Here is a 15,930-nt window from a genome sequence, read left to right on the forward strand (position 1 = left end):
ATATCAAAATGGTAGGAAAAGTGTGTTTTACTTATACTTTCAGCAGTAACAAGGGGCACATAAATACTTAACTACTTTTGGTTTTGAGACATTGAAAATGTCTCACACACCTGGGGATTTAGTTCAGCCCTTCAAGCACAAAGCAAGGAACAACTGGCCAACTACACCTCACTTGAAAGAAAACATCAAATAAGCAAAGCAGCCCAGAGAGCACCACTGTTTTGCAGAGGGCAAGGTAAGGTCTGTGGAGAGCAGTGATGGATGCATGTGGGTGTAGAGGGTGATGCCTGGCAGGGGAGCTGCATGGAAGCTCATGACGTGAGCTCTGGAAGGTGGGAGAGCAGCAAAGTGAGGATGCAAATATGTGTTTTGGCAAGGACAGGATAGCAGGAATAACAGCAAGAGGAGAAATGAGGATAATTGCCATTCTTCAGTTTACAAGATTAGGAAAGCTCCTAAGGTCTGCTAGGGGTGGCAATCCAGCAACTAGGGAAGCCAGGAGGGGATGTGCAGTAAGGGGAGGACCAGTGCAGAGCACAGCTTTGCTGGGAAGGGGCTGAGGAGAGGGGCAGGTAGAGCTAACAATTACTGGGCTTCTCCTTCGTCAGCAGAAAGGTCTTGGTGGCCACTCTGTGGCTGTCCTCAGCAGGGAGTGATTGAGGAAGCACACAGCAGGCAAAAGAAAGGACAGTCTGCAGGAGCAAACCATTACTGCTCTGCTTAAGCTCATCACCCACAGGGAAATCTCAGGGGAAGAGCTGTCCCTGGCATGAGACCTTGAGAGTTTGTGCTTAATATTTTTCTAAAAATAGGGTTTGTTCTTTCTCTTCTCTTTTGAAACAACTGCTGTTGGTTGGTTGAAAGAGAAACATGCTGATTTCAAGAGAAGTTCCCACAGAGAAAAATCTTTTCTAAATGACAAGAGTTTGGGCTCTGAACTTGTCATTTTGTAGGAATCTAGAATTTCAGTTTGAAAAAAAATCTGTAGGAGAGCAGTGGTGTGATGATCAGTATGATGCTGCCCTGCAGGGTAGGGCACAGCAGCAGGTGATTTAGCTGTATCTTTTCTGCCTCAGAGTATACTAGGAGTAACTCAAACTTTTTATAATCTACTTAAGTTTGATGCTCCACTGTAACTCAGGAAACAAGACAGACATTTCCGTTGTTATTATCAGCTTGAACCCATGTAAAACATCAAATAACATTTTAACTGCCATATGACTGGATGTGGCACTCAGTGCCATGGTCTAGCAACTGCTTCGGTGGGTCAAGGGTTGGACTAGATGATCTCTGAGGTCCCTTCCAACCCGGCTAATTCTATGATTCTAGGATTCTATGATTCTATGTATTGTGAAATGTCAAAGGTGTTGAGAATGCAATCATGACATAAAAATATGTGTAAAATTCAATTATAAAAGGAAGTTAAGCACCACAAATATGTATTTCTTGAACCTGTACAGTGTTTTAATTTTGTTCCAAATTTGGCTTTTAAAAAGCATATTAACTTGGACCTGGAACAAAATCTACTTCAAATTCACCGGGTTGGAAATACATAATTCCAATTACCTCTGTGCTAAATGCCTGTAAATTAGCTTTATTCCTGCTGGATGCATAAGCAAAGCTCTTAGCACTGAGACTCCCAGCAAAAGGCTCCTGGTAGAGCAGAACCACCACTAACTTCAGGAACAGCTTCCAAGGCTCTGCCAACTCCTCCACTATGGGAGCTCCTGGAGCAAGAAGTTCTCTTTCCAGTAGCCAGGAGTCAAAGCCACAAACTATTAATTTTTAAATGAATTTACATTCTATTTAAGTTTACAAATCTTCCAATGTTTCTTCTCTTTTAAAAGCTATGCTTGTATACAGAAATTGATATTTCAGGTCATAAAGATAACTGTAAGCCTAAATACTTGTGTTTTCTACTAGTGCAATTATAGCATTTCCTTTTGAAAAATGCATCCAGCAGCACGGTTCTGTAAAGGTATTTACATTTCCTAATTAATACACAGTCTGTTTCAAACCAAGCAGAAGGAGCAAAGGCAAAATAATTAGAAATACAAGGTAAACCACTCCAGATGTGTTAAATCATTCAGCAACCACGTGGAAAAACAGTAGAAAATCAAAGAAATTTCTCTATTTCCCCATCATTGCTGAATTCTAGCCCAGGAACCAGATCTACATAAAGCTCATCTGAGACATCAAGAGCTGCTGCAGAATCAGCTCTTGGATTTGCCTGTACTTTTCTGAGTCTATAAAAGCCTGTACAGTGGGATAGGCTTTAATTTACTTCCCCACTTCAGACTGAAAAAATTTGAACAAATTATACATTGAGTATTTATTCCAGAACAAATCCTAACACGCTGTACACATCATTAACAACTCAATGGGACTGGCTGCATTCAGTTGGATTCCAGCTGTTGTCAGGAATATTTTGTAAGTTAACTAATGCAAGTTTAAAAGACCCCAAGGAAGGGTTTTCAGTCACTTACAGACACAGACAACCCTTCCAGCTTTATTCTGCCTTTTCCCCTAATACCCATGGCCAGTCACGTCCTTGGTGAGTAATGACACATCTATGCACACTTTGAGCAAAGATAGAAATATGATGGATTCTGTAGAATAAGAGCTGTCTAAGTCTCTCTAGAGACTCTCAACTTCCTGTGATCTATGAGACATTGAAAGGCAGTGAATAAGTAAGTAGATGTAGAAGAAAGACTATGTATCCATTGAAGTAGAAGCTGCTAATGCTCGTGCTTCTGCCTTTGTGTTTGTTTCAGATAGAAAGTTAATCTGATAAGAAAAAAAATTATAAGGACTCTTTTCATTCAGTTGTCTGAAAGTATTTGCTTTCTTTCTACATTAAGAAGCAATGCCTCCTTACCTGGTATTAGAAAACAAAACAAAACTAAAGGAAAAAAAAATGACAAAATGAACTGTTATTTGTGCTGAACAGAAAATCTCAGGGTATCTTAGAACATCCAACGTTAGTTTCACAGTTAAAACAACTATTCCTTCTCTTCCTGTCATTTGATATGGATCCCATGGCATTTTATTGTCACCTCCTCCCGGCGTTCTGCTGTGACATATTTCAAAGTGGGTCCCAGGGCAGCGTTTGGAAAACTTGCAGCTGAACATCCCACTTTCCCCTGCAGCAGAGTGCTTTGTATACCTATGTTTAGTTCAGGAACAAGGTGAATGTAACCCACTGTGAACTCACAATTCAGCTTTAAACAGAAAGTGCTTGCAAAAGGGAACAAAGCAGCAGCAGCAGACTCTTCCTCCCTCCATCCCTTCAAGAGCACTGGTGCTCACTTTTTACCTCCTCAGTTGACCTTAGCTGATCCCTCTTCCTCCTGCTGAGATTGCGCTGTCTGGATTTTGTAGAAGCTGATTAAAAGAAGCACATTTTACACTGCAAGCTTGCTGGTGAGACCTGTGATAACACTGGCCTCCTATTTTTCATCTTGACTGATTGTATTTAGCAGCCTGCCCTGTTACATATGATTTACTGGTACTTGTAAAAGCATGGGAATTGATTGGGTGAGTTTCTTGAACAGTGCTTTTGATCATCTTTAATTTAATGGACCAAGTAGAAACAAGCTGTTCAAATAAATTCCTTATTGCTACTGTCATTGCACACAAATTATTAGATTTCTGATGGGGAATAACAGTCACTTGTCAGTGAGGTAGACATTAAATAAGAATAATCAAGCTAAAATAGGTATGTCATAACATATGCACACTAAACCTCACAACAAGGCATAAAGAATATAAAATATTTCGGGTTTTTTATTTCATAAGCTGTTGAGTGCTGAATTCACCTTGGTGGGCAGAGGAAAGGTCTGGAACAAGAAGCAACCTGACACTTGGGAGCTTGGATCAGAACTTCAGGCATAAACAAGAGAACTTAGAGCCTCATCAGTACCCTAAATGTGAGCCAAAGTTTCAGAAGTAGAGTTTAGAGTACCAAGCTGAATTTTAGGTGGGTTTACACCCACAGCATAACAGACAGTGGTGAGACCATAGAGGAAGCTGTATTACATGAAGAGAAAAAAACTCTGCAGAACTGGTAAGATGTAGACTACTCAAATCCTTACACACAATGAGCCACACTTACTTTCTTTTTTATGGTTGACAGGCAAGTCCTGTTGCCTTTGTAGAAGCAATGCACTCAGCTCCCCAGAGCAGACCTCCCCTTTAGTTAGATGTTTCCGCTCATGAGTTACTCCTGAACGTGCAAGAGACCAAACCAACACATCGGTTGCTGTGTGTATGGGGACACCTTTATTCAACTGTGGGCCTAGGATGTTTGTTGCATATTTTACAATCAGCTGTGCCAGAGGGACCTCTGAAGTCCTCTGGTCCAGCCTCCTGCTCAGAGCCAGTTGCATGCAGCAGGCTGTGCAGGGCTCTGTCCATCCCATCACAGGTATCTCTAATGATGGAGGAGTCACCAGTGCTCCAGACAACCTGCTCTAGTGTTTGACCTCCTCCACAGGTGATCTAATGACAACAAACTTCACAGCTGGTCAAACAGTGAGATTTTCCTGTGTTCCAGCTTGTGTTTGGTGTCTCTTGCCCTCTCACTGTGCATCTCTGAGAAATGCCTGGATATTTTTTTTCTATTTCCCACTGGGTGACTGAAGACTGCCATAAGATTTCCCTTTGCCTTCAATAACAGAAATGGTAAATATTATTTATGTCATCACTGTTTTTCTCAAAGCAGTTAATATATTTTAGTAATTTTGAAGGACCTGTCTCAGATTTTCTGTTCAAGTATGCTTTTTTTCTTGTTTTCTATTTGTTTACAGGTATGCAACTATGAAAGGTAACACAAAAAAGATCTGTGCAAAATACTGAAAACTCATCAAGTGCATTCTTTCCATAAACCAGGAGAAAAGCAATTGGTTGATGTCTTCAAAATAATTTACATGGCAATGATCTTCAGCTGTGATTTTCCAAATCTTAAGTTTTTTTCACCATCTGAATCACTGCACAGCAGCAGCTATAGGAGCCCATTTTCATTACCTAAATGTGATTTATACCCTGCAGTCCAATTTATTTGACAAGCACTTCTGGTGAAATATCAGGAGTAAAACCTTTCTTGAGCAGTTGTGGGTTTTTTTGTTTTTTTTTAATGAGAATTTATGGCACAGGTGTTCTGCTCAGGTCACATCCAACACATTCTTCAAATACATTGAATATATAGCAGGAATAATTGTGGTTTCCCTACTTTCTAAAAGCTGTAGTATATGGCTGACTTCAGTAGCGCTGCTCATGGGACAACCTGGTTTTCTGACTGCTCATGGGACAGCCTGGTTTTCTGACTTTGAACCAAGCTTGTGACTTCCTCCTCAAATGCAAGATTCACCCCTAAGGTCATGTTATTGATTTACTTTTTCTTATGGGAAAATATGCCTCACTTGCAGTATGGGGTTGGTTTGTCTTACAAGTCCTTCCTGCTGGAGTCAGGGATTTCCCCTTGCTACAAGGAGGGGTACAGGGTACAAAGATAATCAACTTCCACCCTCAGCTGATAATCTCTACCCTTGATGGAGATCATCCCTCTGACCTTGTTCACAGCTTCTGTGCAGTGTCTTGTCTTCTGCCATGGGGTGAAAAAGGAACAGGAAATTGTGGTGGTTTCATTCTTTCCAACCATGATTCCTCGGTGTGGCTGGACTACTGCCAGCTCAGCCATGGGGAAACTGGGCTGAGATGGATGAGGGACATGTGCTCCACCATAGCTCTTCTGTCCTTCAGTATGTCTGTGCACACAGCTGCCATTATGTTATAGCTTGAAAGAGTGTTAGAAATGTATGCATTGCACTGATTTCAAATCACTGCATCCCTTAGGCTGGATCACTGGAGGTCTCTTTGGTGTTGCTCTTGCAGGGGTGAGGCTGTCTGCCTCCCCAGACACAATATTCATCATCTTTATGACATGCCAGTCAGGGTCCCAAGGTGTGTGTGTGTGTATTAATTTTTAGGATACCTTCAAACATGTTTGATACACTGTTTTTACTTCTCTGCTCCCTTATTGCTATCCACCTCCTGCCCTGTGACATCCAACAGCAACTCCAGACTTGCTCAGAGTAGACTTGTCACATGTGACAATGATTGTTCTGTCTATTTTGCAGCAGCAGTACAAGCAGACATTTTACAGTGTCTGTACATGCAGACTTTCAGCCTTTACACCCTCTGTCTGCTGCAGGATGTCCTTGTGGAGACTGACTTTTTCAGCACACCCAAGAACTTTCTCTGCCACATTTAAAATATGGTATCTGACACGATTTTAAAGGGCTTTTGTTGGATGACTTTGTTGGCCTGGGATCAGAAAGCACAAACCAATAAGAACACTTCACTAGCCTTTGTCCACTTGCTTCATTTGTCCTGTACCATCTTCTTTCTGATTTAATAAACAGCTCAGTTTTTGAAAGGTGGTTTCGTGCTTTTGTTCTTCATCATTTAAATGATGTTCAAAACTGTCCAAAGAACACTTAAACAGAAGATTTTACATCCTATAGGGCTCCCTGTCATATTGGGATCTACAGACAGTGTTCATATATTATTGCAAGAAGGGCAGGATTAGGCTTGTCTTTATCTTCACTTTGATTTATTTCATCCTTTGCTTCCACCAGACACGTAGCATTGGGAGGAACCATATCGCTATTGAATAAAAACAAACCATGACTTGACCTCAGATAAATCTGCTGCTACTTTGGCTCATATAAAAAGCAAACCAGAGCACTGGACTAACGTAGGGGTTTTATTTCTGTCAGTTGTGCATAATAACAGCAACTTCCCAAACTTGTGAGCCGGCCCTCTTCAGGATCTGTGTCTGACTGCTTGCATAGCACAGCCAGGTACCCCTAATTTACATGTTTAGTTTCCTTCCAGAATAAAACAGGCAAGTTTTACCTCACCTGACTGGATCTCCCTATCAAGACTAGCTTATAAATTGACTGGGATGGTAGCAACAGGTTCCATACACTGCTGCATCATGTGGGACATTTGTAACATGAAAACTCAGAGATGGCAGCCTTAACCATTTAATTAGTCCTGCCTGTGCTAGATTTTGTGTGTCCACATTAGCATGATTGCATATCAAACACCATGGTTCCAGCTCATTGCAGTGTTTAATGCTGCAACCTCCCTGACAAAGCTCTCATATGAGACTGCACAAGCAGTCTGGGATTTCTAACAGTCTTCCAGAGACCCAAAGAGCTCAGAAGACCTACAGAAACTTGAAATAACCCTTTAAATCTTATCACACTAATTCCACTAGCTGGAAATAAGGGCTTTTCTTGCAGATGTCTAGGGGCAAATCTGATCCTAACCCAATTGTGCTGTAGCCTGAAATGATATAACCCAACTAGGGACCAGACAAGATGAAAGGAAGCTCAAATAATAAAAAAAAGGATGGTAGCATCTTTTATCCATGTATTCTGTGGATAGATAGGTCCATTTCCTGGTCAGTGAGTGCAGATGACAGGAGTAAATAGTTTTCTGACAGTAAGAGCCTGTCAGTCCTGACTGTTAACAGAAGAACACAGCCTTCTCCCTCGACTGTCACTTAGTTGGACTACATAAGGTGAACAGTCTCAGTTTCACCTTCCCTGCCAGAGTCTCCAAGCCACCAACCATAGCAGGAAATCCTTCGCTGCAAGTGTTAATTAAACCAGGTGTAATTGGTTTGTGTGGCAAATTTTTGGTTGTGGGGCAGTCTACAGGGGTGACTTCTGTGACAATATGCCAGGAGCTTCTCCCTATATAGACAGAGCCAATGCCAGCTGGCTTCAAGACAGACCCACTGTCAGCCAAGATCAAGCCCACCAGTGCCAGTAATGCCTCTGTGATAACATATTTAAGAAGGTGAAAAAGTTGCTGGGCAACAGCAGCCTTAAGAGAGGAGTGCCAAAAAAAGTAAGCAGTAAAATAGCACCATCATAAGGTTTTTGCATCGCTTGCCCTACTGCAGGTGGTGTTTCAAGTACACAAGTTGGGAGGACGTACCAGCAGGTGCTGTGGCAGTTTTTGGTGCTGGCAGTAAGCTCCTGCGAGGGGTTGCTGTGCTGCTGGGTGCCTGTGTGGTGCTCTTGCTGCTCCCCCTGGGGACATCTTTAAGAGGCGTGGATGCCTTAGGAGTGGTTTGCTCTTCACTTCCAAAGGTGGAACCTGCAGGAGACAAAAAAAAAATGCTCTAATTATAATAAGTTCATTAGACATGTATGCAAATAGTGGCATACAGACTGAGCTTGTATCTACAGTTGTAATCTACAAATATTCCCCTTGCAACTCGGGCTGTTCCATGGACTTCCTCCAATACAAACGGTGATGTAGAAATAGAGTTCCCAGGAACTTCCTTAAGGGCTGAGACTTGGCAGGTGTTGGAGTCTGACTCAAATAGGAATATAACATCCTCTTGTGCAATAGCTCCATAAAGGTACCTGGCTGCAAGGCTCATGAAGAAAACAAGGAATTTTTAAATATATGGGTGGATGAGTTATTTTTTGCTTTGTAGCTACTACAGGACCACTCTACACACTCACCCTAATGCTTGGGAGCTGCTGATTATCACAAGAAGGGGGAATAGCAGGGCTCAGTGGTGGAAGGCTCTGAATTCTTCTAGCCAGGAAAAATTTCTTACAAGCAGTTCCTCAGACCACACTCAGACACTTGAATAATAAGATGAAAACCAAAAGAAATATATTTTACCTTAACTCTCACATCCACCTCAATCATATTCTCATAATGAATCTTAGGTTGCCAAGGTTCCAGTTTATATTGACCTCTTCCAAAACCTAATTGGTTGGGTTTCCTCCTGCCATTTGCCATCTAGGGAATAATGAGATCCTAGACTCCCTATAGATATTAGGAAATCAATCTTTCTTAACATTTGAAAAAGCAAGGTTGGAGTGTCTTTATATATTGAGTAGAATGCCTAAGAGGAGCTAAAGATGGCAGCACATCTGGACTTCAACACTTGCAGAAGGATGAACATTTTGTTTGAAAAGAATGAGTGGAGATAGCAAGTAATACATAGGATTTCAGAAAAGGGAGATAATTTTAATTTCCATTATTTTTAAAAGCTACAATACAACAGTATTGTATTATTTGTACAGTATAGGTACTGCCTGCAGGAAAACGATAACATTATTTTAATTATTGGCACATCCAAGTCCCCAGTATTTTTAAGAAATAGGCTTCTTAAATGTGTGCAAGTAAAGGAGAGATTTTGTTTTTCTTTCTTGCTTGCTAAAACTCCACCAGAAGAAGTGCAGATTGGAAAAGAAATCCTCTTTTCTGATAAAGGAGGAATATACCTTTTGGCTCTGACAGTGCTAAGTTTTGCTGTGTCTTTAAAGCTGCTTGCTTGTTTTAATTAAAGCATATATCTGTGGTATACATGGACTCCTACAAACACATTTGACCTTTGTTCAAAGAATAAGCCCCATTAAAAATGCAAACAAAACAGTCTACTCCACACTATGCAGGAAGAGGAAAACCTAAAGCATTTGTCATCTTTACACTGTTGTGCACATAACAACCACTTAGCACATCAAGTCATTGTTTCATATCCAAACCACCTGGATTTTCCACCTGTGTAACAACCTTTCAAGATTAAGTGCTGAATTATCTGCTGACAACACTCTGTTGACTTCAGTGAAGCCAACTCAGCAGAATGTCTGGCCCAGCCTGTCCAGGTGTCTTCCACAGCTGTGCTCAGGGACATCTTGCCAGATGCCAGGGGGTGTTACAGAAGCTGTGTCCACCACAGACCCCCTGCACTGTGCTCCTGAAGTTACTCCTGAAGTAGTCCCAGGTATGTGTCACCCAGTCAGTTTGGGTAGCCCCACTTGTTGAAATTTTTTTCTTTCCTTGACTATTTGTTTAAAAGTTTCCATTGTAGAAAAACTAACCTTGAAGAGGAAATTACTCTTACTGTTTGTAGAGAAATGACATTCAAGTGCTCTTTAATTGAAACCCTTTATTCTCTGCTGTGAAATGCATTATATGGAGAACGTTTTAACTCACAAACCTGGCCAAACAGTAGCAATTCCCACACTGAAGAACAAGGTGTCCAGGGGAGTTGCATAACGTCTTATTTAAAAAAAAAACAAAAAACAGTTAAAAGGTTTTTCTAAGTATTGAAGATGAAATGCTGCCAGCTACAGAAACTTCTATTGTCTAAAACACAGCAGAAGAGGTCTGCTAATTGCAGAGATGACTGGGTGGGAAAGCTGACAAACACGTTCTCACCAAGCCCCTTGATCAGAACTGCCCAGTGCCTGGTGAGAGCTGTCCTTGGCTGGGCATCCCATGCTGTGTCTGGACAAAACTCTCCAGGAGAAAAAAAGAAAAGCAAGGAGGAAAAAAAAAATAAATCAGCTTTTGGTCTTCTAATAAGAAAGGTACTACTCAGAGAGCCAAGCTGCATGGCTGCACCGGCTGACTGTGGCAAAGTGCTGGAGGATGCAGGGTGTGAGGAGAGTCTGGAGCTCTCCCATTAGACACACAGTTGGTTTCAGCCAGTTCCAGCTGGTTCCAACAGTCCCACTGCAGGGCATGGCTGGGACCATCAGCCAAACTGGTGGAACCTCTGGGAATATGTGTTTAAGAAAGGGTAAAACATGTCCCTGCAGTGACGAGTGAAGAATAAAGTGTGAGTAACAGCCCTATGGGCACCAGGGTTAGAGAAGGAGAGCGAGGAGATGCTCCCTGCAGCCTATTGGACAAGACCATGGTGAAGCAGGTATTGCCTTGCTTGTTGTGGGGAAGACCATAGTGCAGCAGATATCCACACTGCAGCTTGTGGAAGGCCCTGCTCCAGTGCAAGTGGAGATGTTCTGAAGGAAGCTGCAGCCCCTGGAGAGGCCTTGCAGGAGAAAGCTCCTGGCAGGAGTTGTGGCCCCTTGAGAGGAGCCCATGCAGGAGCAGGTTTATCCTGAGGGTCTGCATCCTGTGAGAAGGACCCACTCTGGAACAGAGAAAAGTGAAAGGGGAAAGAAGCAGCAGAGAGGAACTATTATGGACTGATGGAAACCACCACTCCCCATTCCCTGTGCTGCTCAGTGAGGAGGTGGGATGGGGGAGGTATAGGAGCTGGGGAGGAAGAAGTGAAGATGAGCTTGAGAAACAGGGGTTGGGGGGAAAGTGCTTTAGGGGTTTTTGCCTTTCTTTTTCAACATTGAACTCTATTTTAGTTGGGAAAATAAAATAATTGTTCCCAGGTCATGTCTGTTCTGCCTGTAACTGGTAAGTGGTCTCCATCTCTTTACCTCTACCCATGAGCTTTATTTTATTTTCTACCCTGTCCTGTTGAAGAGAGTCTGCGAGACAGCAGCTGTCCGTCTGCCAGGCAAAGTCAGCTCATCACAACAGCAATATCATAGAATCATAGAATCACAGAAAGTCAGGGGTTGGAAAGGACCTTGAAAGATCATTGAATTCAACCCCTCTGGCAGTGCAGGGTCACCTGCAGGAGGTCCAGGTGGGGTTTGAATGTCTCCAGAGGAGACTCCACAACCTCCCTGGGCAGCCTGTGCCAGTGGTCTGTCACCCTCACAGTGAAAAAATTCTTCCTAATATTTCTATGGAACTGCCTATGCTCCAGTTTATAATCCTTGTGCCTTGTCCTTAGATATCAACATAACCAGTGTTTTCTGAGGTAAGGTCAATGCTTAGCATGAGACAGTATCTCCCACTTCACTGTTCACTCAGAGATGGAATTCAGACAGTGGAGAACAACAATACAGACATGTATAACATGCCCTAAAAAGCAAATGTTTGCTGCTTCCATGGATAACACTATGGCAGAGTCTAGTTTCCCAGGGGCAGGGAAAAGTGGGCTCCACATTGCTATACATGGTGCTGGATTCCACTCTTCTTTTCAAATAGCTTTCAAAGAGGAAATTAAATTAAAAATCCAGGTACATGGCCACTCCTTGTGTTCTATGAGGAAAACAAAGGTTTTAATATACTCAGAGGAATTCAGTTCTTGAGGAAACCTCAGAAAGGTTGTTCATCAGATAGTACTTGCCAGCCCATCATGAGAGGATACCTTCCACTACTATCTGCAGCAGGTGAGTCAGCAGCATCTGCCTTCTCAGAATACCAGCTCTTATGTTTTCAGTAAGAGCCTGTACAGAAACACTGGAGGAGCAGTACATGCACTGTTTCTAGGTGATCACAACGTCTATTGCATTAAACCTCTTTACTCCTACTCCTGTATTTTTCCATTTTATCTGAACCTTGCTCACCTCGGAAGCACCTGACAAGTCATTTGTGTGTTCCTACATAAAACCCCTATATTTCTGCAGACTCTGTGCTCTATGAGGAACAACACTGTTGGCTTTGCAGCGGAGTATTCAAAAGATCATTAATAATCTGCTGGAGCTAAAAGCCTTCAGACACACTTTATTTAATCTGTGAACCCCAAGGAATCAAACTATTCCGCTTGTGAAAAAAATACATGGAAGAAGAAAACTGTGTGAACACTACTCATCCCCTACACTGTTACACCTGTAAACCCATGAAGAAGTCAGTGCTGACAACATGTTATTGGCTGCTTGTTCAATGAAAACCATGACCAAAATCCCACTGGCTCTCAGATGGCTTGAGCCACCCTCTATCTGTATGTGCCACCATCTTCTTCACCATCTGGGCCTGTCCTGCAGCAGCTCGCTTCAGGGACTCCTCACCTCTGAGGAGGAAGGCTCTCTTGAATGTGTTACTAGGAGTTTGTGTCTCTTACATGTGTTCCTTTCCTGGAATTATTTACAAAGTCTGCAAAAGGGCATAGAAATAGGGTATGAAATTACAATACAACTGCAAAACCAGCAGGAGCATGCAGGGAAGGGAATTCTGTGTTTGACAAGGCATTCAGCTATGTGGTATGGGCAGGTCTTCCTCTGAGAGGACACAGCAGTAGGAAAGGCTGTGTTTTGGAGTCCCACAGCCACAAATTTGCCTTCCTGAACTTGAGAGCAATGAAGCCTCTCTCTTGTTGGAGCACGCAGATCCTTTCTAGAATATCAGGTTGTCTGACAACATCTACGGGTCTCTCTGTTTTGCTAAGAAACAGACTCCAAAAGAGTATTAAAGCTTCTGTGGTTCCCTGTCTCATAGGCCACTCCGTGAAGCCTGTTGGAACCAAGTGAATCTCCAGCTCTTCATAGCAGGTCAAGTATTTGCTGTGCTGGTAGCAGGATTGGAGCTGTTGGCTCCCTGCTGCAGCTGGAATCACACCTGAGACACTGGGAACCTCCTGGTGTCATGAATGAAGAACAAACATTTACCCAGGATATTAGCAAGAACTTTCCATCTTAAAGATCTTTGGACACTACTTGCTGTCAAGTTTAATGACACCAAAGGTATGTCCAGTTGTTGCAACATCAAGCCCACATAGGATTTCCAAAACACATTCGAATCACAGACCTCAATGTGCTTTACAAATAAGGAAGGACTTGAGCTGCTCTCCAAGTTCACACATCAAGGGAATATCAAAAGGACTGAGAAAGCAAGCAGGAAAATGTAATGATGAATGAGGCTGGAATGACTTTTTTCACCTGCAAAACATTGGGCTGTATGAGTCTGTACTTCTGTGCCCCAGTTTTCGAGCAAAATTGCAAGCACAAGAGAAAGCTTAAAATCACAGCCATGGGGAAGAACCTGATAAGGAAAATACCTAAGCTGTTGTGAATAATCAGGTGATGTTTCAAATAACAAAACCACAAGACACACTTTTTGCTAAATTGGAACATTTGGCCATCCTTCAATTAATGTCCACTTTTTATTTCTGGTTTTCATCTGTAAAGTTGTAATTTTTTTTAGATTGATTACAAGATATGGGGCCTGTCATATGAGATTTTTATTTTAGTATCTTAAGGCTTACTGTTTTAAAGACCCACAGTGTCTATTTCAATGTAATGTTTCACAGAGTTATTATCAGGAGACAACAATTCAATGTGCAGCTTTGTAGCTCAAGCTGAAATAGCACCAAGTGGTACAGTGTAATTATTAGTCCTGAGGGATTACCATGCTATCATGATGTTATGATAGTAGACAAGATTACTCACTGCCTAATTTGTTTTTTTTTATTCTTTGCTAAGAGCCCGTGGCTGATATTTCCTGATACAGCAGGCCAAATATGCAACAGATTAGGGACAAGCTGATGACAGCTTCCTCTTCCATCCAGAAAAGAAGAGGCTTAAGGACTGATATTCACACAATGCTTAAACCTCAATGCTTACTTAACCTCAAAGTATTTTTTCCATTGCATTTTTTTTTTTGGTTCAGACAAAGGTGTTTGAGCAATAATTCTCTGTAACACAGTTATTGTAGGGGAGGTTTGTGCATGCCCACGTGCCTTTATACAAACTGAATTTTCAGAAGTCTTATAATTCAAAACAGAAACCTGAACTTTTAGCTTGATAACTTCTACCAAAATAAGGAGCCAAACCTGCAGTGCCTGCCAGCACAGGAGCAGGTCGCTGAGCTTTAGATGTCTTTGGGTCTCTGCACTGCAGATGACTCCCTCTGAGACAGCCCCTTCATTGCCTGGGGGGAAGTTTGGTGCCATCACTGATCAATAATGACACCTGTGATCAGTCATGGCTTCTATATACCACCACTCACAATTGCAGGAGATAGCTGGATGTCTGTCCTTCTCCCTGTGCTAAAACCAAGCATTTTTTTCCTATGACAGCTGTTGTTGGATGGGTTTGGCCCCTCTGATCTGTCCATGCAGATAGCTCTTGGGGCACCCAAGGGATGGGAATCCTGCAAAGTGGACCACTGCCAGAAGAACTGCAAAAACATCTCTGTGAAGATGCATTGACAGGGTCCTCCTTTGCTTTCAGCTGACTGTGATGGCTTTTGCAGCCACAGACTGTATCCTACACTTCCATCTGATCCAGACAGGGAAAAGGCAGAGCGGGTGTCTGGTAGATCACTTCTACAGTCTGTGCTTTCCTAACTCAGCTGGAGGTTGTAGTGTCAGGGCAGCACAGGAAACCATCCAGCAGGATGCCTTTGCAGACATGGGGTTTAGTTGAGGCTTGGTCTATAAGGCTGTATCTGCACTGCTAAATAAAAGCTGGCCAAGTGGCTGTCTCCTCCACTCAGGCTAACTATAGTAGCTTTTCCTGGTAGAGTTAGAGAAGCCAAAACCACAGTGTGAAGACCAGGGCAAGGTATCAGGAGACCAGTCTTAGCCTGGCTTCCAGCCTCTGCCCTGCTCACCACCACAGCTGGACTTACAGCCAAGCCTGGGCTTCACCAGCCTGGGCTTTGTGTGCTCCCAGCCCATGGCAAAGGAGCAGTAACTCAGCTTAGTCTCACCTGCAACTAAGTGGATTTACGAGAAATGGAGATGTTCCACTTAGCAGATGCCTCTGCTAAGTGGAAGTGAATCTCCTTCCTTTCAGTGCTTTATTGATTTTGATGACTCCGAATTTGAGGAAATGTAGATTAATTTTTGTGGCGGTCTCATATTCAGTGTCCTCCATGCATAACAGACATCAGAAATACAGTCTTCTGCTGATGCACCTCCTTGTATCAATATTAACTTATTCATTTCACCTCACCAATTAAAAAGACACATTTTAGGATCCAGCTAAATTTATTTCTTACTTGAGTGGAGTTAAATGCTGCTGCCTACTGAAGTGTTACAAGCTTGATTGGGCAAGGTGAGAATTTCACCACAAAGTAAAATTTCTGTATCTGTCAGTGGGATTTGCAGACAACCTGGTGATTATGCCACACTTTGGAATCATATAACGCATTTTGTTTGGGCTCTTCTGAAATGTTCCACCTCTGCCAAGCAAGATAAACATTCCATTATTCAATAAGATTTCCCTGTGTGTTGGTGGTTGCTTTGCCCACCACTGGTCCAGCTGCTTGGCTAACTGAGCTGGTTTGTATAGGTGG

At 42.5% G+C, this 15,930-nt stretch overlaps 1 protein-coding gene across 1 annotated transcript in view; it reads right to left on the minus strand.

The window, feature by feature from the left end:
* Positions 1-15,930, minus strand: part of MTUS2 (microtubule associated scaffold protein 2) — a 152,112-nt gene that overhangs the window by 43,841 nt on the left and 92,341 nt on the right. The window contains exon 4 of the mRNA XM_008494921.2: positions 8,014-8,175. Coding sequence (XP_008493143.2) covers positions 8,014-8,175 — 162 coding nt within the window. The remainder of the gene's footprint in view (positions 1-8,013; positions 8,176-15,930) is intronic.

The sequence above is a fragment of the Calypte anna genome, chromosome 1 (assembly GCF_003957555.1).
Source record: "Calypte anna isolate BGI_N300 chromosome 1, bCalAnn1_v1.p, whole genome shotgun sequence".
Taxonomy (NCBI): Eukaryota; Metazoa; Chordata; class Aves; order Apodiformes; family Trochilidae; genus Calypte; species Calypte anna.